The sequence below is a fragment of the Typopeltis vanoorti genome, chromosome 13 (assembly GCF_054136105.1).
Source record: "Typopeltis vanoorti isolate ZY-2024b chromosome 13, IOZ_Tvanoo_1.0, whole genome shotgun sequence".
NCBI classification, from domain to species: Eukaryota; Metazoa; Arthropoda; class Arachnida; order Uropygi; family Thelyphonidae; genus Typopeltis; species Typopeltis vanoorti.
In genome coordinates this window covers 18857877-18884816 of record NC_143561.1, presented here as the reverse complement: position 1 = coordinate 18884816, position 26940 = coordinate 18857877, and the positions used below count along the sequence as shown (strand labels likewise).

General features: G+C 35.3%; 1 protein-coding gene and 1 long non-coding RNA gene across 2 annotated transcripts in view; one reads left to right on the top strand and one right to left on the bottom strand.

Moving 5' to 3' along the window:
* The window catches only part of LOC150099967 (uncharacterized), a 67032-nt gene that overhangs the window by 7706 nt on the left and 32386 nt on the right, over positions 1 to 26940 (bottom strand). Inside the window, exon 2 of the long non-coding RNA XR_016549252.1 lies at positions 16168 to 16221. This is a non-coding gene — a long non-coding RNA (uncharacterized LOC150099967). The remainder of the gene's footprint in view (positions 1 to 16167; positions 16222 to 26940) is intronic.
* The window catches only part of LOC150099966 (uncharacterized), a 103921-nt gene continuing 88041 nt past the window's right edge, over positions 11061 to 26940 (top strand). Inside the window, exon 1 of the mRNA XM_090402802.1 lies at positions 11061 to 11185. Coding sequence (XP_090258928.1) covers positions 11101 to 11185 — 85 coding nt within the window. The 5' untranslated portion in view covers positions 11061 to 11100. The remainder of the gene's footprint in view (positions 11186 to 26940) is intronic.

The following is a 26940-nucleotide window of genomic DNA, read 5'->3' as shown; positions in this document are numbered from 1 at the left end:
ATGTACCCTCAAGGGGTGTACAGGATATGATAGTACTATATGAAAAAAAAATTACATCATTATTCATTTCCTATCTACAATTTTCCTCCAAATCAGTCTGTTACTTGTCAAGACTCCAACATTATCAGATCTTATATTTCTATCGTCTAAAGCACTTTGTACCGTATCAATCCACCTATATTTTGGTCTTCCTCTGGGTCGTTTTGCTGCCAACCTGGCAGAGAACTGTTTTGCTAATCTTTCCTCGCCCATTCTGTTTAAGTGACCATACCACCTGAGATTAGCTCTGCTAACACATTCCTGGATGCTGACAATGTCAAGTTCTTTCCTAATATCCTTGTTTTTAATATGATATTGCCATTGATGCCATCTGATCACGCCTATAATCTTTCTCAGGACTCTCATATCTGTGGTCTCTAGTCTTTGGTCAAGTGTTTTACTTCTGACCCAGCTCTCAGATCCATAATAAGTTAAAATTGGTTTCAACACTGTCTTGTATACAGCTAATTTAGTGTTCCGACTAATTTCTCTCTTAGTCCATATGAATTTATTCAATTGACTTCCCACCATACCAGCTTTGCTGATTCTGTTGTCTATTTCTATATTTAATTTACCATCTTCAGTAAAAATTGTCCCTAAATAGCTGAAATGTTTTACTTGTTCCACATGTTCTCCATTCACAACACAGTTGACATTTTCAATGATTCTGCTTATTTTCATTGTCTTTGTCTTTTTATTGCTGACCTTCATACCATATCTATTACAACAGCTATTCAATTTAGTCAGAGAATCTTGCAGACTTGTAGCAGATTTATTTAGAAGTATAACATCGTCTGCATAAAGCAAAGAGCTGACATTAACATCTCCAATTTTGATATCATGTTTAATACCACTTTCCTTCATAATGTGATCCATATAGATAATGAATAACAGAGGGGATAATGTACATCCTTATCTCACACCAGATTTAACATTAAACCATCTTCCTGTACTTCCTTCAATTCTAACTGCTGACTTACAACTCAAATAAAGACTAAGTATTGCTTGATATAATGCCCCATTGACACCATATAACTGCAGCGTATTGAATAGCTTCTCTCTTGGCACCTTGTCATATGCCTTTTCCAAATCAACAAAACTTAAATACAGATCTTTGTTATATTCCCATGCTTTCTAGACTATTTGTCGTAAAGTGAAGATCTGATCCTGACAGCCTCTATTTGGCCTGAATCCAGCTTGTTCTTCACCAAGCTTTTCTTCCACAATTCTTCTCAACAGTTTCTCAAGTATACTGGCATAGATCTTGCCAGGAACACTCAGTAGGGAAATACCTCTGTAATTCTCACATGCGGTTTTATTTCCCTTTTTATATATGAGTACTATTAGAGCTCTACTCCAATCATCGGGAATTCGTCCCTCTCTCCAGGCTTTCTGAACTATGCAGTGCAGCCACTGTAAGACTCTTATACCACCGTACTTTAACATGCAGAGACGAACAAGTTGTTGTTCCTCTGTATCGAGCCTTGATAAGACCCCATCTGGACTTCTGTGCCCAGCTATATGCACCAGGGTTTCTTCGTGATGGGGAGGAAGTGGAGAGGGTCCAGAGACGAGTGACCAAGATGATAGCAGGTCTGTGGAATGAACCTTATGAGAATAGGTTGAAGATTTGTGGGTTGCAGAAATTGGACGATAGGCGAAGGAGGGGTGATATGATTGAGACATTCAAATTACTGAAGGGTTTTTATAAGATTGATCCAGAAGACATTTTTGAAAATATGACTGGTGGTGGGAGGACTAGGGGCCATGCATGGAAGCTGGGCAAGAGCATGGTTGACAAGGGTGTTAGAGCTAGGTTCTTTACTTGGAGAGTGGTAAATGAGTGGAATAAGCTTCCAGAGTCTGTTGTGGGTGCTACGACCGTGAATGAGTTCAAGGCAAGGTATGATAGATACTGTGTGAATGGTGAATAGCTGTTCTTGACATGATGTTAGGGCCTCCCTCGATGAGTCGGTCGACTCCTTGGAGTTTCCCGGAACAATAATAATAATAATAATACTTCAGCATTTCTGGTCGAATATCATCTACTCCTGCTGCCTTTCCACATTTCAAGCCTTTGATGGCTTTTTCTACTTCAAGTATGGATATATATTCCTGCCTGCATGCCTGGTCAGTGTTTTTTACCACTGTGCTGTCATCACTGCTTGTTTCATTTAGCAGTTTTTCAAAGTAATTACTCCATACTTCAAGGATATCTTTTTCTCCCATTTTCATGTCACCTTTATCATCTCTAATTCCTTTTACAGCACTCTTTCCTCCATTCTTAAGCTTCTTCAACAACCTCCAGAATATTTTGCCACCTTCTTGATATTTATTTTCTATATTCTTGCCAAAGTCCTCCCACGACTTCTGTTTAGCTAGTTTTACACAGTGTTTAGCATTCTTGCATTTGTCTTTATATTCTCTAAGAGCACAAGCTGACTTATTTGACAGGAACTTTTGATATGCTTTCTTCTTTTCCTTCACTGCCTCTTTAACTTCCTGTGTCCACCAGGGAGTTCTGATTTTTCTATCCTTGCAGACAACCTCACCACATGCCTCTCTGGCTGAATCAATCAGTGTTTTCTTGAAGGCTTGCCACTGAATCTCCAAGGTTTGGTTCCTGTTCTCAAACTCTTTCATTTTTTCTTCAATAATCTTTGTGTATTTTAGCCTACAGTTCACATCTGAGAGCTGCTCAACTTTTATTCGCTTTAAAACTTTCTTACATGTTATTCTTTTCAATATGAAATTCAATTTTATTCTGCTCAAGACTAAATAGTGATTACTTCCAATTTCAAATCCTCTGTACACTCTGGTGTCCTGCACCAGGGAGAAAACATCACTATCAACAATAACATAGTCAATGAGACTTTTCTTATTCCTTGCCTCTTCTCTGCATGTGAATTTGTGCACATTTTTATGTTGGAACATTGTGTTAGTAATAACCAGTCCATGTAATGAGCAGAAATCCAACAGGTATTTGCCATTATTATTAGCTTTGCTCTTTTCTCCAAATTTTCCCAAAATATTTTTGTATGTCTCACAATCATTTCCTACTCTGCTATTTTGATCCCCAACAAGGATCAACTTTTCATTTTTCATTGTGTTAGTTGCTTTTTCTAAAGCATCAAAAATTCCTCCACTTCTACCTTAGTAGAACCTTCTGTGGGACCATAGGCACAAATAAGTCTCATTGTCCAGTTCCCCATTCTCATATTTGCCCACATTACTCTACTTGACTGACTGCCATTCAAGAAGATTAGCTTCGTATTTTGTGTTGAATACTATGGCTACTCCTTCTTTTCCTTGATTGTCATTGCCTGAAGATAACATTTTGTATTTATTGCTCAGAAAGATCTCACCAGTTTTTGTCTTTTTTGTTTCAGTCACCCCTATTATGTCAATCTGATACTTATCTAATTCCTCAGCTAGCTCCATTTCTTTGCCATTCAGGCTTCTTATGTTGATAGTACCGATCTTTAACTCTGGTGATGTTGGGTTGGGGCTTGTTTTTAGATTTGTTCCAGTAGCTGACTTTTCGCTGTTCACCCTGGTTTCCTGGCGAAAACAATGGGGGCCTTGTTTAGCCGGGCGACGCCCCAGCCGGCATGAAATTTTGTCATGTTGTACCATCATTTTTTTTTTATTTTGGTTTAACCAATAAGAATACAATTTGGTCCGCTAAATCCCAGATTGCCAGCCCATCCTCGTTCGTTCAGTTTCCAAGTAGATACCCAACAGGGTGCACCACGAGAAGGTGAGGATTGGACATTAGGTCAGAAGCCCTGGTCGGTTCTCCGCATTCCTTTAAAGGCTATGTGGTGGTCTCCTCTCAGTTATACAGCTTTGACCCTTAAGCATCCCATATTTCAATATATGGAATATAAAAAATAATTGATTTAGGAAATTCTTTGTGGATAATAACTAAAATATTTTGAAGAAACAAGGTATATTTATTTTGAATTTACCCAATTATTTTGGTTTCAACAATAAATCATACTATTTTTTCTTTTTTTTTTTACATAAACAGAAATAAACACAAGTAATGCAATCAAATAAGACTATAATGAATAGAGCTATCCTCATTGTCTGACTTCAAGCAAACTTTGAAATTTAATTTTTTCTGCTCTTTGTTAGATGTTGCTTTACTCTTTTCCCTTCTATTAATAATTATCTTGTCTTTTTTTGATAAGACAGTAGTTTCTTTGGCTTGTAGATGCCATTATTAACACAAAAGGACAGCAGTGTTAACATTTAAAAAGCAACACAAACAAAAACAGGAGGATTGAGTAATTAGAAACATCTGCAATAACCTCACAGCAGACTGAGTGAAAGCTAACAACCTTCTCCCTACACACCTATACTCCTGTGCTCACAACAGACAGTGACATATCAAGGTCATTGGCCACAAGTGTATATGTTATACTGCATGTATCTTCGAATAAATAATTGGAAATAAATGCGAAAGTGGAAGGATGAATATTTCATTATAACCAGTACACTAAAAGTAGGTACTGTATACTGTAAAAAAAAATTTTTTTTAGCAGAGGGCGATTCAGATAATCAATGTTCTACTGCAATTCACATATTGGTAGCAACATGCTACATGTAGCACATATGCCATAGCTGGTCATTGGCAGGAATATCCTTTAATCTGGGAGAAACTGATTTTGGAAGGTGCACTTTGAAATGCACAATCTACATAATTATTATTTTTGGTCAATATGCCAGTGGATCTTGAGTGTGTCACTCTTGGCTTGCGCTTACCACCACAATTAATCATTATTATGATTCAGGTACCTACTCCGTGGAATCAAGACTCATTGGGGAAGGTCCTTCCTAGAAAACAGTCTATTGTACTGCTCCTTGAACTCATTGACCATTTGTGTCTCACCATATCAATGCATTCCACAGTTCAACCACCCTCCATGCAAAGAAACCACTCCTCACCCTCTTGCTCACAACTTCCTTTCCTAACTTTTGGATGGCCCCTTGTCCTTGCCCCTTCCCCCTGTTCCATTAAGCAAAAGATCTCTTATGATATCTACCAAACTCTGCAGTCCACATTCCCTCAGTCAGTCCTCATAACTAACATTGTATAGTCCTGAAACCATCTTTGTTATCTGTCTCTGTACCCTTTCCACAGTTAATTTATTCCCTTCAAATTCTGGGGACCAAATTTGAAAACACTAGTCCTAGTGTGGTCTGATCAGGGCTTTATATACAATGGAATGACAACTCTTATCTCTGCAGGTCAGCATCCTTCTCAGTATTGCAGCAATCCTCTGGGTTACCATCACCACCTTTGCAATATGTTCCCTGAATTTCAGGTTTCTATCAATCATCACCCGTCAGATCTGTCTTCCTTACTTCCTCCAGTGCAGCTCCTCCAACCGAGTATGCTGCCTTCCATTGATGTATCCCAAACATAAATCTTTACAATTTGCTGCATTAAACCAACATCCCATTCAGTTGCCCATCTGTCCAGTTTATTCAGATCCTCTTGCAGGGCTGCCACATCTGCATTATTACTAATAACCCTTCCTAGCTTCACATCATCTGCAAATAACTGAATATCCTCTTGCAATCTACTGACAGTCTTATTGAAAACACTGTCAGTGTTTTCATTGTTATTATATGACACCTCCAGGGAGTCCAAGGACTCATCGAGGGAGGGCACCTGCTCTACATCTCCGTCTGCACCATTCAATCACCAACTACACCAATGCCATCTACTGCCAACCACCACGACTGGTATTTCCACAGACAATCGCAAACATCCATACCCACGGCAGGATTTGAACCCACAGCCTTTTGGCTGGAGAGTGGATACGCTATCCACTCGGCTAATTAGGCCGGCAAAAAACTGCCGAAACCAGAAAACGAACCAGGGACCTTTAGATTTAGGTTAAACAATGTTAAACTACAGAATTTGAAAAAATTGGGATATTAATTAACTCAAGCATCATTCAGATTATGTCAAAAAAAATTTGTCCTTATCAGATTTCATAGAATCCTTATGAATCTCACAAAAGTTTGAAAACCCCTGTTTTTAAGGCATTCTTAATTGCATTAACCCATCTATATTTTAGTCTTCCTATAGGTCTTTTTCCTGCCATTTATATTTCGATCATCTGCTTTGCTAATCTTCTATTCTGTTTATCATCCACCTTAGATTACCTTTGCTCACACATTCACTTTATTATTAATGTCAAGCTATTTTCTCCATTCTTGTCAGTAATATGTTTTTGCCTCAGGTTCCATCTTTGCAGTTGTCTAATTTTTCTTCAACTCATTTGTAGTCTATGTTCTTTGACAAACAGCTATTTTCTTCTTAATCCATATCCCAAGTCAATATGTTAAAATTGAATTCTACCTGCTAGCTCGGGGTGTTTTGATTGATCTCTCTCTCTCTCTCTCTCTCTCTCTCTCTCTCTATATATATATATATATATATATATATATATATAATGTCAATCATATCAGCCATACTTATTCTGTTTCCATACAGTTGACTCTCACTATAGCAAACATCATTATAATGATTTACTATAACAAACAAACAAAAAAAGTCCTTGTCACTAATTTGTTAAAACAAATTAGTTGCCAATTTTTCAGTCATTAGTTATTTGCTTTTTCTCAAGTAACCTAAGGAAAAAGTTCTCTTCTACCAAGAAAACCTGAGGAAAAAAAAATGCATACATGAGGCATGCTGCATACCCAATATAACATGAATGGTGGGGGTCCAAAAATTGGGTTGCTTTATAAGTGAAACTGTTATTTTGCATTTTCAGTTGTCCAGCAACAAATGTACTTTAGGTTCCATATTTTTCTTCCTTAAATGAACATGCTCTGATGGTATACACAAGGTTTATGAAAATGTTTCTCAAATTTCTGCTGTGATCCAAGTATTCTTATTCTGTCCATGTGAAAATGTTAATGCCTGTATATTTTTATGATATATCTATCATAAAAGAATGCAGGCATTAGCATTTTTACATTGCTGTTGACACAAAACAGCAGTGTTGCCCTCTCCTTCATTGTATTTAAAGCCCATGCTTTTTGTTTACCAGATTTATAAGCTAGTGTCTGATTAGGAAGCATGCCATGACTAAGTTCAGTTTGATTGCAGTCATAAATTTGTTCCAGAATATAGCCATCCTTTGTATGATAACTTAATTGTGATATCTTTTTCTCTGTTTCCTTAGTTTTTCATCTTTAATCTTGAAAATTTCATCAGAGTTGAGGGTTCCTTCTGCACATTCTTGCATAAACCATATTAACATGGCAACAAGTTGTTAGCTTGTTATTTTATGCTTCTTTTTATTGATGGCCTTCACTTAAGAGCTATTTTTTTGCTTGCTGTATGTTAATCACCTTTTATCCACCCTTTGAGCATAGATTATCCCAACACCTGTGCATTGCAGCACCTCCACTTGCACTTTAGATTTTAGTAAGTCAAGTGCATTCATCCTTAAAATTTTATAATGCACATATGAATCTATCGAAATTGGGAGGTAGCATTTGCCTGCATTATAAGCAATTTCACATTACTGACTACTTGTTAGCTAGCCAGCTTGACTTGCTAATATTTAGCAAATCCAATATTCCATTAAATGGAACTGTATTAATCTCTTGTTACTTTTGTATCCTTTACATGTTTCATTAGAATAACTAGCTGAATTAAATTTTGAAGATAGTAATAGTTTCTGCTAATTGGGCATCTCCAGTCTATTGTATTCAATTTTGTGCTGTAGATGGTATGCTACTGTTGCACAGTATTTCTTCTGATGATAAGAGTAGCCTGAAAGCATGATTTTATAAGGTATTTTGGTACCTTTTTTAGCATTGATATATTCCATAAGTATTTCATTACCACTAGTGGATTCATGAGTAGAGCTAGATTTAGAACTTTGGCTATTTCAAGCAGAGAGAATTATGTTACATCCAAATATGTATTTAATAATAATGTTACTATATATAGAAGTGCTTCTGATAATTGTGAGTAATTTAGTTAGCAGGATATTTGTATGGTTTATCCTTGTAGATATATTACCTTGTATAAGTCAGTGATGGCCAAAATAGGTCTTTTCCAGTGTGAAATTCAATCCTATCCTTCCTTTTCCTCCCACCCTGAACCAAAAGAATAAGCTATTTTGTATAGCTACTGTTTATATCAACATTGGAGTTTTTCTTATTCAAAAATTATTTAAATGATTTGTATTTGTTGTAGGAAGAAAAATCTATAACAAAAATCTTTCTTTATGGGGGAAAAAAGTATGTATTTAAAGGAATTATACTTTTAATCCCCCAATCCTTTTCTTATGAAATCTTGTAGTCACTCGAATAAAAATGGACTCTGATAATATATAATTTGATCATTGCTGGTAGAGATAGTAAACTCTTCATCTTTGTATGTGATAAGAATTAACCACTCTTCAAAATGGAACACTATTAACGTTTACAAAAATCTTGTACTTCTGTTTGCAAAATTGTATGTATTGTGGAAAATTATTTTATAGTTTTGTCTTATGCTATGTATGCATTCATTTATATTTAAAATATTCAGCCATCAAAAATAGCTTGTGATTTTTCATTGAACAATTTTCTCAACTTTATTTAAGTTTAGTCATTTTCTAATCTTGACATCAAGATAATGAAAAACCACTGACATGATAAACTTGTTAATAGTTACTAGAGAATCTGTTGACTGTTGCCAATTAAAATTAAGATTTTAATACAGTTTATAATTTGTTAAACAATTATTTTGTAATATAAATTACTTTGATTTACAAGGTTATGTTATCTTCAAGGTGGTCTGGTGAGGGTATAGAGAATAAAAATCTAAAGTAAGTACAAAGAAGCATTTAGTAAATCAAAAAATTAGCATATATGCACCGGTGTTTTCAGTGGTAATAGAGAAATTATATAGTGCAGTAACTATTAAAGGTGCGAAACTATACCAAGCAAGTGCTTGAGTGAATGGGTAAAGAAATGATCAGGGTACCATTTGAAGATATATATACTCCTGTTAAACTGTTTGAAATTTATCAGTATTGTTATGTAAATGTGTATTTAACACTGTACAGTGGTGTACATTTGTAATATTTTAAGATTTTATTACATATCTAATATAAGAATTTGATACTTTTACTGTTCCCAAGTGTTGATAGCAACTATAATTTGTACAGTTATATCTGAAGATTTTATGCCTGAACGTTCACACTGTCTTTGAGCATTTTATATCTGTATACTTTTGTAGATTTTATTAAGCTTCCTTTTAATTGTAATTTTATGGAAAAAACTATATATTGGAGGGGGGGGGATGTTGCACCATTGGTAATAAAGTATTTATTTGTTGAATAGAAAGAATTTCATGAATAAAAGAATTACAATATCTTAAGTGTTAGTGTTATAAATTAAGAGAATTTTACAATATTTAGGTTTAATAACTGAATGCTGATTATCATTTTATTCCAGAAAAATTTAAGTGTTAAATTAATGGGAATGCACCACAACCATAAACACAAACAAAATAAAAATTATAAATGCAATTTATTTATACCTTGGGAATGAGTACTGTTGTAAAATTTTCATGCTTAGCAATTGAAGATAGCTAATTATCCCATTAAATGCCTTCTCCTATGTAGGAGGTTAATGTTATGCCCATAGTTAACCATGATGGACAAAAAATCAGTTTCTCCAGTTGAAAAAAAAAATCCTCTAACTCACTTTTAATTGAAAGAGAAAGCTTCCAGATAAAGGTTCCTCACATAAACAGGAATCAAACCCACTTCTTTCTGACCAAAGGGCTTTGTCTATGAAGGCTCTTAGCTATAAAAATGCATACAAGAAATATCCTTGAGTTAAGAATTAGAATAATGCAAGTAATCTTCAGGATTTTGTTTTCAGAACTCTGCTTTTAGATTACTTAGTTTTTCAACTAACGGCACACCTTAAATCTCTGCTGTCAAAATTAAATAGATGCAGTCATGTGATACCAATTCTACAGTTTTAACTGCTTTAGGTTTTCACAAATACTTTAAAATCGAATAAGGAGTTTTAATTCTCTTTGAATAGAGGAATAGTAATACTCTTATCTATCAAGCGCAAAATACTTTGTGTATAATGGAATGGAGAGGCAACATCAAGGATGAAAAACAGGTTAGTTGAATGACCCCAGTATTTTGTCTGTCATGAGCCATCATCATGATTTTTGAAATTCAAACAAAATTTTAAACATGTACACAACAAGCTGAAGTGATCAAAAATTAAGCTCCTGAAAGGAACTTGAATATTTGTGTTTGTGGGTGCTGGTAATCAACCTTGGTTGTTGTACAGTGGTTTTAAGAATGTTTCCCATTTCTCAGAAAGTTTTGCACAACCATATTATTGAGGTTGGGTTGAGTTTAGAATACAAGCTGATTCTGGTCATATTTGTACCTGCTGTGGTAAAGTATAAGTTTTTTTTTTTCTTTGATTCTGTGCATGGTATCCATGGCATGGCTTGCTTGACCTGACTTACCATGAGTGTGATGGCAGATGTATTTGTTTGAAAACTATGCAGATAATATTTCTTTAATGCTTTATTTAGGGAAGTGAGTTGGTCTGTAGATCCCCAAGGTTCAATGCAGTAATGCTCCTTATACTCTCAGCTAGTTGCGTTGTAAACTGGAAGATCTGCATTTGAAGATGTCCATTTCAAAGAACATACATTTTCCAACTATAGTCAGGTCTAACAGACAATGCCATGGGCACTTTATGCAATGCAATTTGAAGAAACTACTGTGCTTCATTAAACTACAGATATGACTTATTAGAATCAGCAGCAGATATAAAATCAACCTAATCTCAGATGTTTGTGAAACTGCAAGATATGAAATATTATTCTTATTCTTTCTGCCTATAAACACCCATAGAAGTGTTGGTAGGCATAGCTTAATGTGTGATGACACTTGAAAATTTCTTGGAATTCCTCTTGTAATCCATTTAATTTTATCTTTTTCATGTGATTAAGGATGTTGTCTAATCTTTCAAGCTCTTCATCTATGAATCACCATGTTGCCCTGGCAAGTAGTAGATGTGATTGTTTTGTATATATTCAGAGATTTCAGAACTCGTAGCACATTGGAAATGTTTGTAGGTGAGTTTAATTAGAGAAATCATACTGTTTTGTTTATTTAATAATCAAGAAGTTTTGGTTTCAGAGAACACTAAAACCAAAAATCGCTAAGTGTTAAAGATAAAAATGGCTGAGATGAACAGTACAGTTGGTTCTAGATAGTATTGGAAGCTGGACTGTGAACAAGTTAATCAGCAGCTGTTTGCCTTTTTAACTCACATAGATGGATCTTATTTCAGGGTAACAAGACCCTGTGAAAGCAATTGCAGAAATGAACAAAGTAGAAAAGTAGTTTGAGGCTTACAGATTGGGATCATGAATTATATATACATACACATTATCTACCAATAATTGTCTGGACACCCCTGTTATTTGAAGTTATGGGACATTCCAGGTTTGTTAATAACAAAAACCGGTGTACAGGTAGTAGGAAGCAGTATTTCATCGTAGCAGTTGAATATAGGTGGTATGGCAACATGATGTGAACTCGGTGACTTAGAGAGGTGTCATTGTGGGCTGTCACATTGGTGCCATTGCCGCTCGATTGGAGCTTCCAAAATCAACGGTTGGCAATGTGATCAACAAACGGAAACGTTCTAGCATTACTAGTATACAGGAAAGCACCCAGGGTGACAGCATGGTGAGCACTGATATTGTATGAAAAGAATTTCATTTACTGGGTTAGTTTCCATGGAAGGGCAGTGGCACACAAACCAAACTTCATAAAGAATAAGGTTGCTTATCTGGCCTGGTGCAAAGAGCATGTGAACTTAACAATTCATCATTGGAAAACTACTCTGGAGTGGCGAATCAAGATTCACCTATTTTCAGTCTGATCGCAGGGTGTGGAGACAGCCTGGTGAACGCTTGTTACCAGTGTGGTGTACCACAGTGAAGTTTGGTAGTGGATGAGTAATAGTGTGGGATGATGCATTCAGCTGATTTGGAGTGGGATCAATGGCCATCCATGGTTTCATGAAAGCAGCTCAATACCTTGATATTCTGGATAATCAGGTTGCTGCCTACAGTGGAGTTTTTATGGAACAGACCCATGTGACTATCAAGATGACAATATCCTGTGCCACAAAGCTGCAGCTGTTATGGAATGGTATGAAGAGCTAGGTGTTGAACGACTTCCCTGGCCTGCACAGAATCCTGGCCACAATCCCATCGAACACCCGTGGGATAAATTAGAGCAGCGATTGAGGTCCAGAGCAGCATGGCCTCGATCTGTCACTGAACTTAGTGCTGCTTTGATGAAGGAATGGAGATAAATTCCACTTAAGTGTCTGGACAATTATTGGTAGATCATTTATATAAATGTGTGTATGGTGGTGGTGGTTTTTCCCTTTCAGTTCATTTTTTAACCCTAGGTGACTTTGTAGGCATTGTGTTCTCTGAGATTTTTTTTACAGGGTAGTTGCTTCCCCCCCCCCTCATTTTATCCGGATTTGGGACTGGCATATGGCTGGGATGTATTCAAGACTAATCCATGTGTGTTCACAGGGCTAGTTTGCCTTTTCTAGGGGATGTTAAACCCCCTACATCTGTATGAGATCTGCTAACTCATCTTTTGCTGAAAGGTGAGTTAGCTGTTACTTGACTGGCCTCCACAGAGCTCTGATCTCAACCCTAATGAACATGTGTGGCATTAATTGGAGCATTGGGTAATGTCAAAGAACGTCTGTCTCACAACAGTCCAGGACTTCATTACTTGCCTACAGAATGGTCCAAAATTCCATTGATCGCTAACATACTTGTAAAAAGCATATCCCATAGAATTGCTGCAGTAATCACAGTGAAGTGAGGTCCTTGTTAAGGTAAGTGCCATGGACGTAAATGAGCACTGGTGTTCATTGACTTCTTTCCAAGAGAGATGTATGTGCACAGTAGTCAGGAGGGGGAAGAATCATAGCTTTATGAGTAATAATAGCCTGACTGTCTTGTTAATGTGTTTTTGAACATCCAAGCAATCCTTTGGACTATTTTGCCTCCTTTTGCAATGTGCTCTCTGAACAACTTCAACTAGCTTCAGTTTCCTGTAGTTCAGTATCATCAGTGATACACAATATGTAATATTTTCAAAAAACCAGAAGTGAATAACCTTACATTTTCCAACATTAAGCTGACTGGTTATCTTTTGTTCATAATGCCAATTTATTTAAACCAACTTGCAGGATATCTATATCACTTTTATGGACCATTGTCCTCCAGTTTTGCATCATCAAACAACTGAATATTATCCCTCTTAAATCATTTCCTACAGGGCCAGCGGAAGCAGGCATGCAGTGCATGCGGACGCCACAACGAAGGGGGCGCCGTCGCTGGGGCACGGTTAATAAGTTCATGTTTAAGAAACAAAATTTTTATCATAAAAACAAAATTCTTAGAATGATCAATATTAAAATAAGGCCCAATACACCGAATAAAAATTAAAAAAATTGTATATTGCTGCCTCTGATCAGCTGGCTATTTTGTAACAATTTTGCAGCGAGAGCAGGCTAAACTTGCCTGGAGAATGTTGTCTACTGCAGTCTATCTAAGGTGAACTGGTTTTATGCGCAGAAACGAATTTTCGTATAAAACATTTGTTGCTAGTTAGCCAGTCATATCGTACGCATCTCAGTAGGCTACTGACAGCAGCGCAGTGCGGACTATTATTTCTACTGTGTCGTGTTGTGTAATAATTTCTTGTGGGTCTAAAATAGAAATGGAATCAAAAATTAAATTTATCCGGTGCACAAAATCGTAAGCGTCACTGCGAAAGAAGCAGATATTAAAAAACAAACTGGGGCTCTTAATAAATTTGTTAAAATATTAAAATATTCTGATGCAGATTGTAACCAACTCGATACATCAGAAATCCGAGTTGAAGAACCATGCACATCATCCAGTTTGCATGAAAGTACTATTGCAACTGTTGAACAAGATAACAAGACGCATGATTTAAGTGAAAAACAGGAGATTTAGTTGTAGTTGACCACGAAACTAACACATTGTTAGTCTCTGTAAATTTAGAAGATCCAGGTGAATGGTGACATTGATGAAAAATTAAGAGTTGTTTTAATTGAAATGCGGCCTGTCCAAAAGAAAAATATATATCCCAGAGATACATATGGTCGTAAATTTGGCAACACGTATTATAATAGAAAAATGGAAAACGGTGACCTCGTGCTAAGAACATGGCTCATTTGTTCCGAAACTTTAAATTCTGTTTTTTGCTTTTGTTGCAAACTTTTTGCACCTACTGAATCAAGTCTTGTAGAAGGTTATAACGATTGGAGAAATGTAAGTACAACTTTACATAGACATGAGACTAGTTTAACTCACACAAAGAATTTCTTAAAATGGAAGGAACTTGATAAAAATTTAAAAAACAAAACTACTATTGATTGCCAGACTCAAAGCATGTATGAAATGGAAAAGAAACATTGGACGAGTGTTTTAGAACGCGTGATTGAAATTATAAAATTCCTTCGTAGCCAAAATTTAGCTTTTCGCAGATCATCTGATAAATTATATGAAAGGAATAATGGAAATTTTTTAAAATTAGTCGAACTGTTTGCGAAGTTTGATCCCGTTATGGAAAATCATGTTGAAAGGGCCCTACAATGAAACAATAGAGTACACTATTTGAGGAAAGACAGTCAAAATGAAATATTGGAAACTTTAAGTAACGCAATCAGGAATACAATTTTATTATCAATTCGAAAATCTAAATATTATTCCATAATTTTAGACTGCACACCTGATGCAAATAAAACAGAACAAATGACTATTATTATTCGCTTTGTTTCCTGTGACAATGGAATTGTCAAGATCAGGGGAAAATTTTTAGGTTTTGCAGATGTTTCAGATTCCACAGGAAGTGGTCTATGTGTAACAATAATGGAACAACTGGAAAAATTGAACATTCCCATTGAAGGCATGCGAGGTCAAGGATATGACAATGGGGAAAATATGAAAGGGAAAACGTGGGCTCCAAAATTTGCTTTTGAATAAACATCCTCGAGCTTTTTAAGTGCCATGTGCTGCTCATACTCTAAATTTAATCATTAACGATGCAGCCAAAGTGAATGCAGATACAATTAGTTTCTTTGCAATTATTCAAGAAATATACAATTTCTTTTCATTCTCTTACAAACATTGGGCAATCCTTTTAAAATTCGTAAAAAAATTAACATTGAAACAGCCATCAGAAACGCGATGGGAAAGTAAAATTAATGCATTCCGCCCTCTACGATATCAGTTAGGAGAAATTTAAGATGCACTTTTTGAAATTTTAAATAATGAAAATTTTAATAAAGAAACGGCATGAAGCACAAACATGAGGTAAAATAAAGGACTACAAATTTATTTGCTCTCTTATAACTTGGCATGATTTACTTAACAAAATAAACCCTGTGAGCAAAATGCTTCAAGACAAATATGAACATTACACTTGCTTTAGAATCTATCGAAAACTTAAAAATATTCTTACAAGAGTATCGATCAGATACAAATTTTAAAGAAGTTCTAAAAACGGCAAAAAGAACTGAGTGAAGAGGTGGATGGAGAACAAGGATTTAAATCTGGTATGGAAGTTCGACGACGAAAGAAGACACGACAATTTGACTATGAGCATCACGACGAAACGCCACAATCGCCAGAAGATAAATTTAGAGTGAATGTGTTTTATACACTTCTAGACGTTGCAATGTGTTCGTTAATAGAACGTTTTGAACAACTAAAAACATATAATTTCAATTTATTGTATAGATTACTACAAATTAATAACGAAGATTTACGAAAAAATTGTGACGATTTAGAAATTCTCTTGAAGGACGGCGACAATAAAGACGTAAATGCAATAGAACTATATGACGAGTTATGTGCTTTCCGGGATATTTTACGGAAGGATAATTTAAATATTCAAAACCGTTTCGATATTCTTAATTTTATTGTGTCCAATAATTTATCTTTCCCTAACTTTTCAATTGCTTTAAGAATACTATTAACCTTACCTGTTAGCGTAGCGAGCAGTGACGTTCCTTTTCCAACTTGCAATTGATTAAAACCTACTTAAGAACAAGCTTGTTAGTTTGGCGTTAATAGCTATTGAAAATGATATATGTGCGGAATTAGACGTTAATACCATTATTTCTAATTTTGTGAATATGAAATCGAAAACCCTAAAATTTTAATTAAAAAATTTCAAGAATATTTATGTAATTTAATTTATTCTAATATGTTCTAATTATTTCTGAATTCTTTTCTTATTTTCTCATCTATCTTGAATTTCTTTTATTTTCCTAGAAGATAGTTCCACTTGTAAAAGTTTTTAATAATTTTTATAAGTTACTAAGAATTTTGTTGTTGTTGTCTCCTTTGAAGAGTCCTAGATGCCTCCGTGTGCTCCCTACACTGCCCTGTCCATTTCTATGATTCTGCTTGTATAGAACTTGTTCAGGATTAGGATCCATTTCTTTCAAGGCCGCTGCAATTGCTGGACAGGAAAAGATGTGAGTGGGTGTCAGTTCAGTATTGGGGCAGTTGACTCTTCATTAAAAAATTGGATGTCGTTGCCACGTTAGTCACCTTGAAATCGGACCATAAGAAATTTGGTCAAGAGCTTCAAGAGTCCAGGGGGGGAGAGGAGGTGTGGTCGGACTCCCCCCCATAAAAATTTAGTAACTTGTAAAATGCAAGAATTTTTAAACTTTAGTTCAAATAAATTTTAACTTTAATTAAAATTCATTTTAATTTTGTTAGCGATTCAGGTCGGTGAGAAGGCTATAATCCCTGTATCATTATATTCAATGATTAAAGTGAAGTGGCTTTATCAAAATTTGCTTTAAATTTTGAGAATTTTTTAAATATTCGGGTTTTTAATGATTATCCCGCCTAGTCAACACCCCTTTGTTCGTTACATTTAGCGAACCAACGTGTGGCTGTTCTGTCAAAATTTATTTAAGTAATTTCAAATAATTTAAAGTTTTCTTTTATTATCATAAAAGAACCGCACACGCCCGGATTGTTACAGGGGCACTTAGATTGAAATTGCATGTGGGTGGGAAAGACCCTTGCGCTGGCTCTGATTTCCTATATCATTGATACACTCCTTGGAAAGCAGTCAATAGACAAGGTAAATCGGGCCATGTAACGAGTCGTGTTTGCAGCCAGTATTAATTGGAAGAATATGGTGCAACTGTCTGAGTGAAATGGCTGCAAAAAGGGAACTGATTTGAGTTGGAAAGAGGCACTGTGATGTGATATACCATGTTGCAGACCTCTGTTTTTGGCAAATTGTTGACAAATTGGGCCATCTCATACCCTACTGAGATGGAAGTGCAGGGATTCAACTGCAAGTGTTATTTGCAGTAGACAACTTACTGAACACTGACACCTCTGCACAAAAGCATTCAGAACCAACTCATTACATGGGTTTCATGATAGGATCACAATATGCAAGTCCCACTTTTCTTGAACCAGCATGCAGCACCGTCTACAGTGATGCAAAGAGCATGTACAGTTGAACATGGAAACTTGGAAAACTGTCATGGAGTATCGAATCGCGCTACACCCTCTGCTGAGGAGATAGATATGGGTGTGGCAGATGCTCGGTGAACGTCTGTTACCATAGTAGGTAATCTGGTCTATTTTTCATAGGTCGGACTGGACCTTTGTTTGTAGTGTCAGTAACACAACTCCGAGAGGTATCTGGGTCAACCTACTTTGTGGCATTTCTATGGAATGACCATTGTCTCTTTCACTAAGTCAATGCACTGTCATCTGGCTGCTACTGTAACTGCTGCGATTGTGGACATGAACGTTATTACACTTGACTGGTCATCACAGACCCCTCATCTCAATTCTATTGATGATCTCTGGGATGAACTGGAGCGTTGGGTGAGGTCAAGGGACATCCACTCCACAATTGTCCAGGACCTCATTACATGCCTACAGGAAGAATGCTACATAATTCCCATTGATCGCTATCATATGCTTGTGGAAAGTATGCCCCATATAATCCTCTGCAGTCAAAGGAGGTCCTACATCTTATTAAGGTGGATCCCATGGCTGTTTGTTCCTTCCATTCGGGTGTCCATTGACTTCTTTCCGAGCAGTGTACACATTAAAGAGTAGAGGCACTGGCACATTCCATGAGAGGTCAAAAAGATCCTTAACAAATGTCATGTGTGGAATAATTCCTTAATCTTGACACATCAAAAATAATTAGAAAAGATTTATTTATTTTTAAATACACTACCTCACACTTAAGAAGAGTTTTCTATGGTTGGGATGATTTCGAATTTGTTTAGAGAATGGGTTATAGGTCCTGAGCAAAAAGACCCGAATTTTTGTGGGCTTAGGGAAATATCAATATGAATTTTTTCTAAGAAACAGTGTAAATCAGTGAAATCTGGTCTTGTCAAGAGATCGAATATTATCAAACAGAAAAATGAAGCAAGATCCTTCTATTGCAAGCAAAGCGAGTGGTCAATGTTTTACTATTATTAAAACTGATGGTTTCCTGCACCTATTTGATTACTTGTTCCACTAATTAAGACAACTATTAAATTTTGACATTACTTCCTTTTCAGTATTGGGGTTAAGTTCATTGACATAATTTCATTAGCAACTATCCACAGTTAAGCATAGATGGAGAAGTACTGTGTGAGAGCAAAAATATACTTTTGTTGGTTTGGAGTCCAAGTTTATCTTCTGGATATATACGCTGATGATTAATATGTGTGTAGCCGTTGAGCCTGGACAAAAGTCTCCACTATCCATGTTGTGGATTCGCATCTGACGATGTGATAGTTATTTAGGGATGGCTGATGATTTATATCATCCTGAGTGAGTCCACCTTACTTAATGGAGACCTGAAGTGGTCGTGAATGTATCCATATAAGCTGTTAAGTTAATAACGTTAGGCAGTTTGACTAGGACTGTGTAGGACTAAGATAATGCGTTTTGTGATGTAATATTATGCTGCCAGAGCAGTAGTGCACTCGGGATTTAATCTTTGAGAAGGGGAGTAAGAGTTGAGTAGACAATTTGAGAATACACACTACGTATCGCATACGAACTATGATTGAGCATCTGCAATGATCGCTAATTCATAACTAGTATAGAAAAAGAAGACACGACACAACATAAATAAAAAATAATTTTAATTAGGGAAAGATTTCTGGAAAGTTTTCTAGTGTTTTTTTTTTCTCCTTTTTCTTTGGGGGGGGGGGCACTGTGCCAGAGTAAATAGTTATAGGTTCGATTCTAGTCACAAACTAGAGAAACATTTTTCAGCTGGTTCCAGGTTTAGTTGACCTTTGGCACAATCGAGTATTTTTTGTTTTCTTTTTTCCTCTTCCCAGAAATGAGATTTCGTATCCACAATACACAAGTCGACCTTAGAGCTCACTCATTATTTTAGTAATAATATATACCTGTTAAAAGTTTAAGAACTGGAGATAGTGACAAGTTGTCTGCAGTGCTCCTGCTCTGATGCCTATGAAATCATCGATAGCCCCAGGTTATCGATGATTTCAGACTATTAGGAAAGGGCTGAAGATAGAGGCTAGCAGCCTACTGATCTAACAAGAAAAAAAAACAAAAAAGATAAGAAAAATAAAAGTTATTTAAAAGTTATTACTACCAAACTTTGATTTTGTTCGGTTGCAGTTACAGCTAAAGCAATTAAACCTATGGGCTGCACAATGAGTCATTCGCGTTCTTTGGAATAATTATAATTATTAGTATTGGAGAGAGTCTTTATAGTTCAGTGGATACAGGCACTGTATCCACTGAATGGTAGTGGCATGCGCTGTCAAGGCACTAGATAGTCCAAAGAAAGCGTTGTTGGCTCTAATTTCTAGTTACTGACTAGAGAAACTATTACTATGTCTTTTGTCCACCAGTTCCTGAGTTAGTCAGTCTCTGGTGCTGGAGAAAAATGATGAAAATTAGTCGGGCAGAAAAGAAAAGTAATGAAGTTTTGATTAAGTTCATGAAGAGCGGTCATTAATGAAACACATCAATAAGAGAAGAAAAAGCCTAATTGGACACCATTTGACGCATGGGGGACTGATTACAGAAATAATGGAGGGGACTGTAGAAGGAAAGAGGCCACGAGGCAGACCAAGAATTTCGTATATAAATAACATAATGATGCTAATTGGCGCTAAGAGTTATGAAGAGATAAAAAGGAAGTCACAAGACAGGATGTGTGATGTGCTGCCATATTTACCAATTTTCGGATTGATGCACCAAAGAAGAAGAAGAAACTCAAGAAAATTGATCGTTGAACTGACACTATTTCAGACAGTAAACGTAGTGTTAGGATTAGGGACCACGAGATGATAGCACTTCTCAGCCACATCTCTTCACCGGATGCCATATATAATTAGTGATAGTCTTTGACAAGGTATCTCTGATTGGCTACCGGTCGATATGTAGCCTCCGTAGATGAGTTTCTGCCTCCATGGACAGTCTCTTTTAATAATGGTAATAATAATTCCCTGACATTAAATTTATTTTGTAGTTGTTCATTTTCGCCATTATGTAATTCTCTCATAGGATACATACGACTTTCTCATTCTAGTATCACTGATGAATGGCTGACAGTGGATTTTTGATTATTTGAAGCTGATAATTTTACTTAGTGGACCACAATTGCAATGTGTAGATCTCTGGGTACCAGAGTCAATTGCTCGGTGACAGTATTGCTTCATTCACTTTCCCCCTCCCTTGCATATTCGAAAATGTTGCCCAGAACATTGTCAATAAAAATACCTGATATGCATAATATATAATTAGATTTATTTTTCTACCAAGAAAAAGTATAAGTTGCAGGTACAAGTGCTGGAAATTATCTGGCTAAAAAATTGAACTTCTGAATTTGATTAATTTTATATCTTAAGTTCTGAGAAATTGGAAACAATGATGGTCAAGAGCATGGCCAGAAATTTCACTAGATGAATTACAAATGCATTTATAAATTAAGATGGTAGTCCAAATATTCAATTATTTTCTGCTTTATCTATCGATAATTTCATTATCCAAAATTATCAAAATATAATGATAATTATACGTAAAATCTTAAAATTTTCGTACTTTATTTAAAAAAGTAAAAATAAAAATCTTAATAAAACATCAATATTTTTATTTATTAATTTTTGTACATATTCGAAATAAAACCAGTTTGTTACAAAAACCTTTTCCCTGGTTCATCATTTTTTAGAAGGTTCTGTTTATTTTTCTAAAGGGTACGAAACTGAACCCATTAAAACTATTTAAGTATCTGTGAAGAACTGGAATTTTAACAGCGAGTGTTTTTCTGTTATTGTTTATAAAAAAATATTTACAGATGGTATGTTAATGTTACTTTAGGTTAGCATTTTTATTTCATCAGAGAATCTTAGTGATGGATAAGCCAAATCATGGAAACGGCTTATCAAGTAAAACAGAAGTTATTTCATATTTTCGGCTATTATGTGCATATTCAGAAATTTAATATATATATATATATATATATATATATATATATATATATAATTATATATTATATAACATATAATATTAGACAAGCGTTATGATATTAATAGAGTGACACCAACCTAGAATATTTGATCCATTAATATTTCCCAAAGGGATAGGCAAGGTATTTTAAACTTAATTCATTGTTTAAAGACTGGACAGACAGCCATTCTCCATCTTAGTCAACAGTTGTCACAGATACTGTCGACCAAGCTGGTCAGGATATTAATGAGTTCAAGCTGGGGAGTAGAGTATGGTAAACAATCGTCGCTATATCGTGATCCCTAACTTTACCACTATATATATATTATTATCTGAAATAGTGTGATTTCTGAAGTCGATTTCCTTGAGTTGCAGAGTTGAAACCTGAGATTTCCAGGAGGGGAACCTTCCTAGCCTGTGCCAATGATCGACTTACTCAAGAACTGTCAGAAAAAAAAAGCGCCTTTACTCAGGGACTAGAATCGAACTTGATAACGTTCAGTAGTGGATCAAACATGGGGTTGCCATGATGGCAACCTCATGTTCGATCCACTGCGGAAAGCCCAAAGTGATTAAATAAATGCCAGAAACATGCTAATTCTATTAAAGAAAAACCCAATCCCCAACCATTTAGTCCTTAACTGTAGTACTTTACAATACGAAATATTTTAGACTACGTTAAGCAAATTAATGTTGGCACTAAAAAACATCTTGATGTTTCTTAGTGCATCTTTTTACTAAGTGGGCTCGATAACGCATTACTGCTATTTCAAAAAAAAAAAAAAAAAAGAAAAAAGACATGAATTTCTAGTGTTTCAGGATCATATGTTCGACTTTTCAACAATCCTGGAACATTGCAATGTTCATGGATTGATGAATATCTGCAGATGTTCAATCTTTGAACATCTGCATGACTGAACATGTTACATGTTACCTCCCTCCAGATCTAGTATAAATAGTCCAATAGAACGGGAGGATAAACTATGAGAAACTCTTGACACATCGCCCAAAGATTTTCTTCATTCCCCCATAAACTAATTGAAAGTAATTCAGGAAAGCAAAGGGGGAAAAGAAAAATATAGTAAACATAATTTAGCGAAATCTTATTATACAGAAGTTCATGGGAAAATAACCAGAGAATCGTACGTGCATCAACCTTGCAGGATAAAGAGTTAGTCACGAAAACGTCAAAGCAAGTAATAAATGACCTACCCGTCCCCGCTGAGAAGATATAATTGATTGAGTGGACTGAAGATGCTATCGAGCATATTCTAAGACAGGTGCTCAGTATGCGTTTCCGTAATTCTGTTTTCGGTTTGAATGCATACGAAATAACCTCATGAAGGAAATCCCGTCATTGAACGTGCCGAGATTAACAACTACCTCGACGTTGGCCTTCGGGATACATGTACAGTTACAAGATAATTAAACCCAGGTGTACAGCGAGCGCATGATAAAGTCATATGTTACATAGTAAACATAGTTTAGCTTTCCTAAATATGAGACCTCGCGTGTTCCACAGAGACGTGTGCCATGTTCGTGTCCTGAGACCTGCTGTACAACTATAATGACTACCGCTTGTGTGCCGCAGTTGATGTTTTAAGATAACTCATATAAATAATAAGTATTTTAATAATTAGCACCTTATAATACTATTATTGTATAATAATTAATCACGTTTTGAAAATGGACACTTTTAAAATAGACGTCTTCTATCAGCAACAAAATTAAGATGAAATAAGAATTAGACGTGAAATTAAACAGCTATTGGCATCCTAAAAACGATTATTTAACCTTTATTCATTTGGATAATTTATTAATTGTCGCATTATATTAATTGAATTTATTTAATAGGTGGCGAATTTGTGCTCTGAGCCAATTACGATAGACCAGGTATTGTCGTCTGAAATAAGTGATGTTTATGGGGATTTCGCTGTGTATTATATATAATATATTACATTACAAATTATTATACTGTATAACTATATTACAACTACAGTTATATCAAGCTAGTTTTCTCAGATTAATATCAATTTGGTAAGTTTTAAAATTAATACACTGCTTATTTTTAATTAGTAAGTGGCTTATTTTTGCTCTATCATATTGATATTAGCAATTAAAGATATATTTGTTGTCTTCGAAAACGTCCTTAAGCACGAAAATAGGCAAATAAGACAATTGAGATGTTATCATAGAGATAAAAATGTAATAATTTCCCACAGATTCCAGGAAAGCGTTAGTTCGAATTCCAGCTGCGTAATCAATTTCTGCAAGACGAATTCCGCTACTGTTATAGTGTTATATGTACTCCAAGTTTTCGCTACACAGTGTTGTTATGTATACTCCAACACAATGGAGCTCCCCACATTTTACCCTTGCAGTGAAAATGCATGTTGATAATTTCGTTATCAAGCAGATCGGTCTTTGATCCACAAAATTCATGTCTCTGGACCTAAATCATTTCATTCACCCCCCCAATATAAGGGGGGGGGTGAATGAAAGAGTAAGTATGCCAAGCAAAAGTGGAAACATGACGTGCGAGATTGCATTTTTATTCTCATCCCATAGATACGAGAAGTACTTGCTATACAAGGACGAGATTGCATTGTGTATTAAAGCTGAGGGAGGCGTTTTTGAGAATATGTTGTAAACATGGACTATGAATGAACAGATTCGTTACTTGGCACGTGTTTGTTTATGCTTATTTTTTTAAAAAATTCCAATTGCTAATAACCATTTGGTATCGAACCCACGTTTATATTTACAGACAATGTATGTTATTAGTAGTTGTGTTAGGCGATAGATGGTAGTAGTGTCACGTATTGGAGGATTATGTACTCGTAAGGGAGACGTTGAATGCGCATATCTCCTAATTCACTTTACATTAGATGCATTATAACCCACGCAGATTAAAAGTAAAACTTTACCGAGTGGCGTATTTGTTGGATCACATGAAACAGTTTTCTTGGTGATTTCTTATTTAGTGAAATAATTATTGTAAAATATATAATATATCGTAGATTTTGTAATGGATTACAAAACCTTTTTTAAAAAAGGTTTTGTAATCCATTTAACTGTCCGTTTATTTTAATTTATTTCTTTTAAAATGCCGTAGAGACACCAGCATATAACTGAATTATTCAGAAAAGCTCGAAATACTGTCGCCGTTTAAACTTAAAAGAACAAACAGTGTCGTTAATGTGTTATGTATGTTTAAGTAAGATCACTTTTGAAATCACCGTGAATTCACACAAGATTTGTTTATTTATTTATTTATTGAACTTTAAGTTCTTAATTTAGACAAATCAAAATATTCGGATGAATTATGAATAAAATATGAACATGAATTAGAATATAAATATAGAAGAAAATACAGATGAGCTATGGAAAAAAAAGAAAAAGAAAAAAGTGTGTGTTTAAGGAACACCAGTATATAATTAAATTATTCAGAAAAGCTCGAAACACTGCCGCCATCACGAATTTCTCTAAGAATTCCCACCCTTTAACATGAAAGAAATACCCCAAAATGTATTGCAAAATTAGTACAGCCATCTATAGAAGAAAAAAAAAAACTGTTTGTTTGAGTGACATCAACATATAATTAAATTCAAACAATCACGTCACGATTCCTTATCTTATCTTGATCTGGTCAAACGTGTCCCACCAATCACGACAATATTAGTGGATAATTCCTTATCCACTAATATATCTCCCTTTTCCATTCAAAACAAAAACGTCACTTATTTACAACTAATAAATGACGTCATTTATTTACACCTAACAAATGACGTCACTTATATTCATCTGATAACAACAAACATTCACGTCACAATCCCTTATCTTATCTTGATCTTGATCTTCATCTGGTCAGAAGCGCACTACCAATCACAACACGAATCCATATCTCTATCATCACCCATAATTCCATATGCGAACCAAAACACAAGAACTTACCTCACTGACACACATGCCCCCAGGGAAATTCATAACATTCCAATATCATGATGTCACGCCCACAATGACGTCATTTTCTTATCAACCAATCACGTCACGATTCCTTATCTTATCTTGATCTTGATCTGGTTTAAAGCGCCTGGACTACTAACCTTTGCGAATTGACTTCTGTCTTTAGTGGATCTGATCAAAAGTTCTGTGTTCAGTTTAGTCCAGTTTTTTATATTGTGTAGTCATGATATTTTCTTTAGGTTTTCTCTTTCCGTTGATTTTGTCTTCTCCTATTATCTGGAGAATGTTATATTTATGGTTTCTCATTAGATGTCCTAAGTAGGCAGTTTTTTTTTTTTTTTTTTTTACTTTTCACAATATTGATGAATTCTCGATTTTTATTTTTCTTGGTGCCTCTTCATTCTTCACCTTTTCTTTCCATGGGATCTTGTGCATCCTTTTAAATATCCACTTTTCAAAGGCATCCAGTTTATTATTATTATTATTATTATTATTATTATTGTATTTGCCTTTAACGTTTATGTTTCAACTCCATATAGCAAACTTGACTAATTTGTTATTGTTTGGAATTATGGCAAGCATCTAAGGATATGCGGCCACTGTACGAGTATTATATCTGTTAATTACGCGTGTTCGTATGGGCCGAGTTTCTGCGAGGAAAAATTCTACTACCTTTGTAGGAGAGCTGCCGACTTACTTTCAGTTGAAAATCTCTTATAAAGGTTCTTCCTGTCCTAGACTGGATTGGGACTCGGTTCTTACCAACCAAAAGCGTTGACGATACCGACTGAGTTATGGAGGCTCGAATTAATGTTTTGATAAGGCTGTTAATGCTATCCACATAGTCTACCTTCTGTGTCAGCTATACCCACCTTGCTTGCTTTGCTTGAGGAAAACCGTGCTATCTCATATGGATCGGATAACTCACTTTCAGTTGAAATTTGACCCTAACCTTTTCATTTGAGGCATTAAGGGTTTTTGCGATAGATTATTCTTAGTCATATTTTAGAAATAAATTTGAATTAAAATTTTATTTTACTTTATGGATCCAGAAAAACAAGTTCATAAAAACTAAAAAGGTGAGTCATTTAATTACATAAAATATATAACATGTAATAAGCATTGGGTCAATACTATATTTCCAAGAAATTTAAACTACACACTCTAGAGCGTGTGGGCCTGATTTGTCTTGATTATGTTTTCCACTCTTCACCCTCTACAGTTTGTAATAATGAGTCCAGTATTTTGGACTATTAATTCTTTAACATTGTTGTAAGCCTCGCTGGTCGACCTTCGCACTTAAAGCCAGT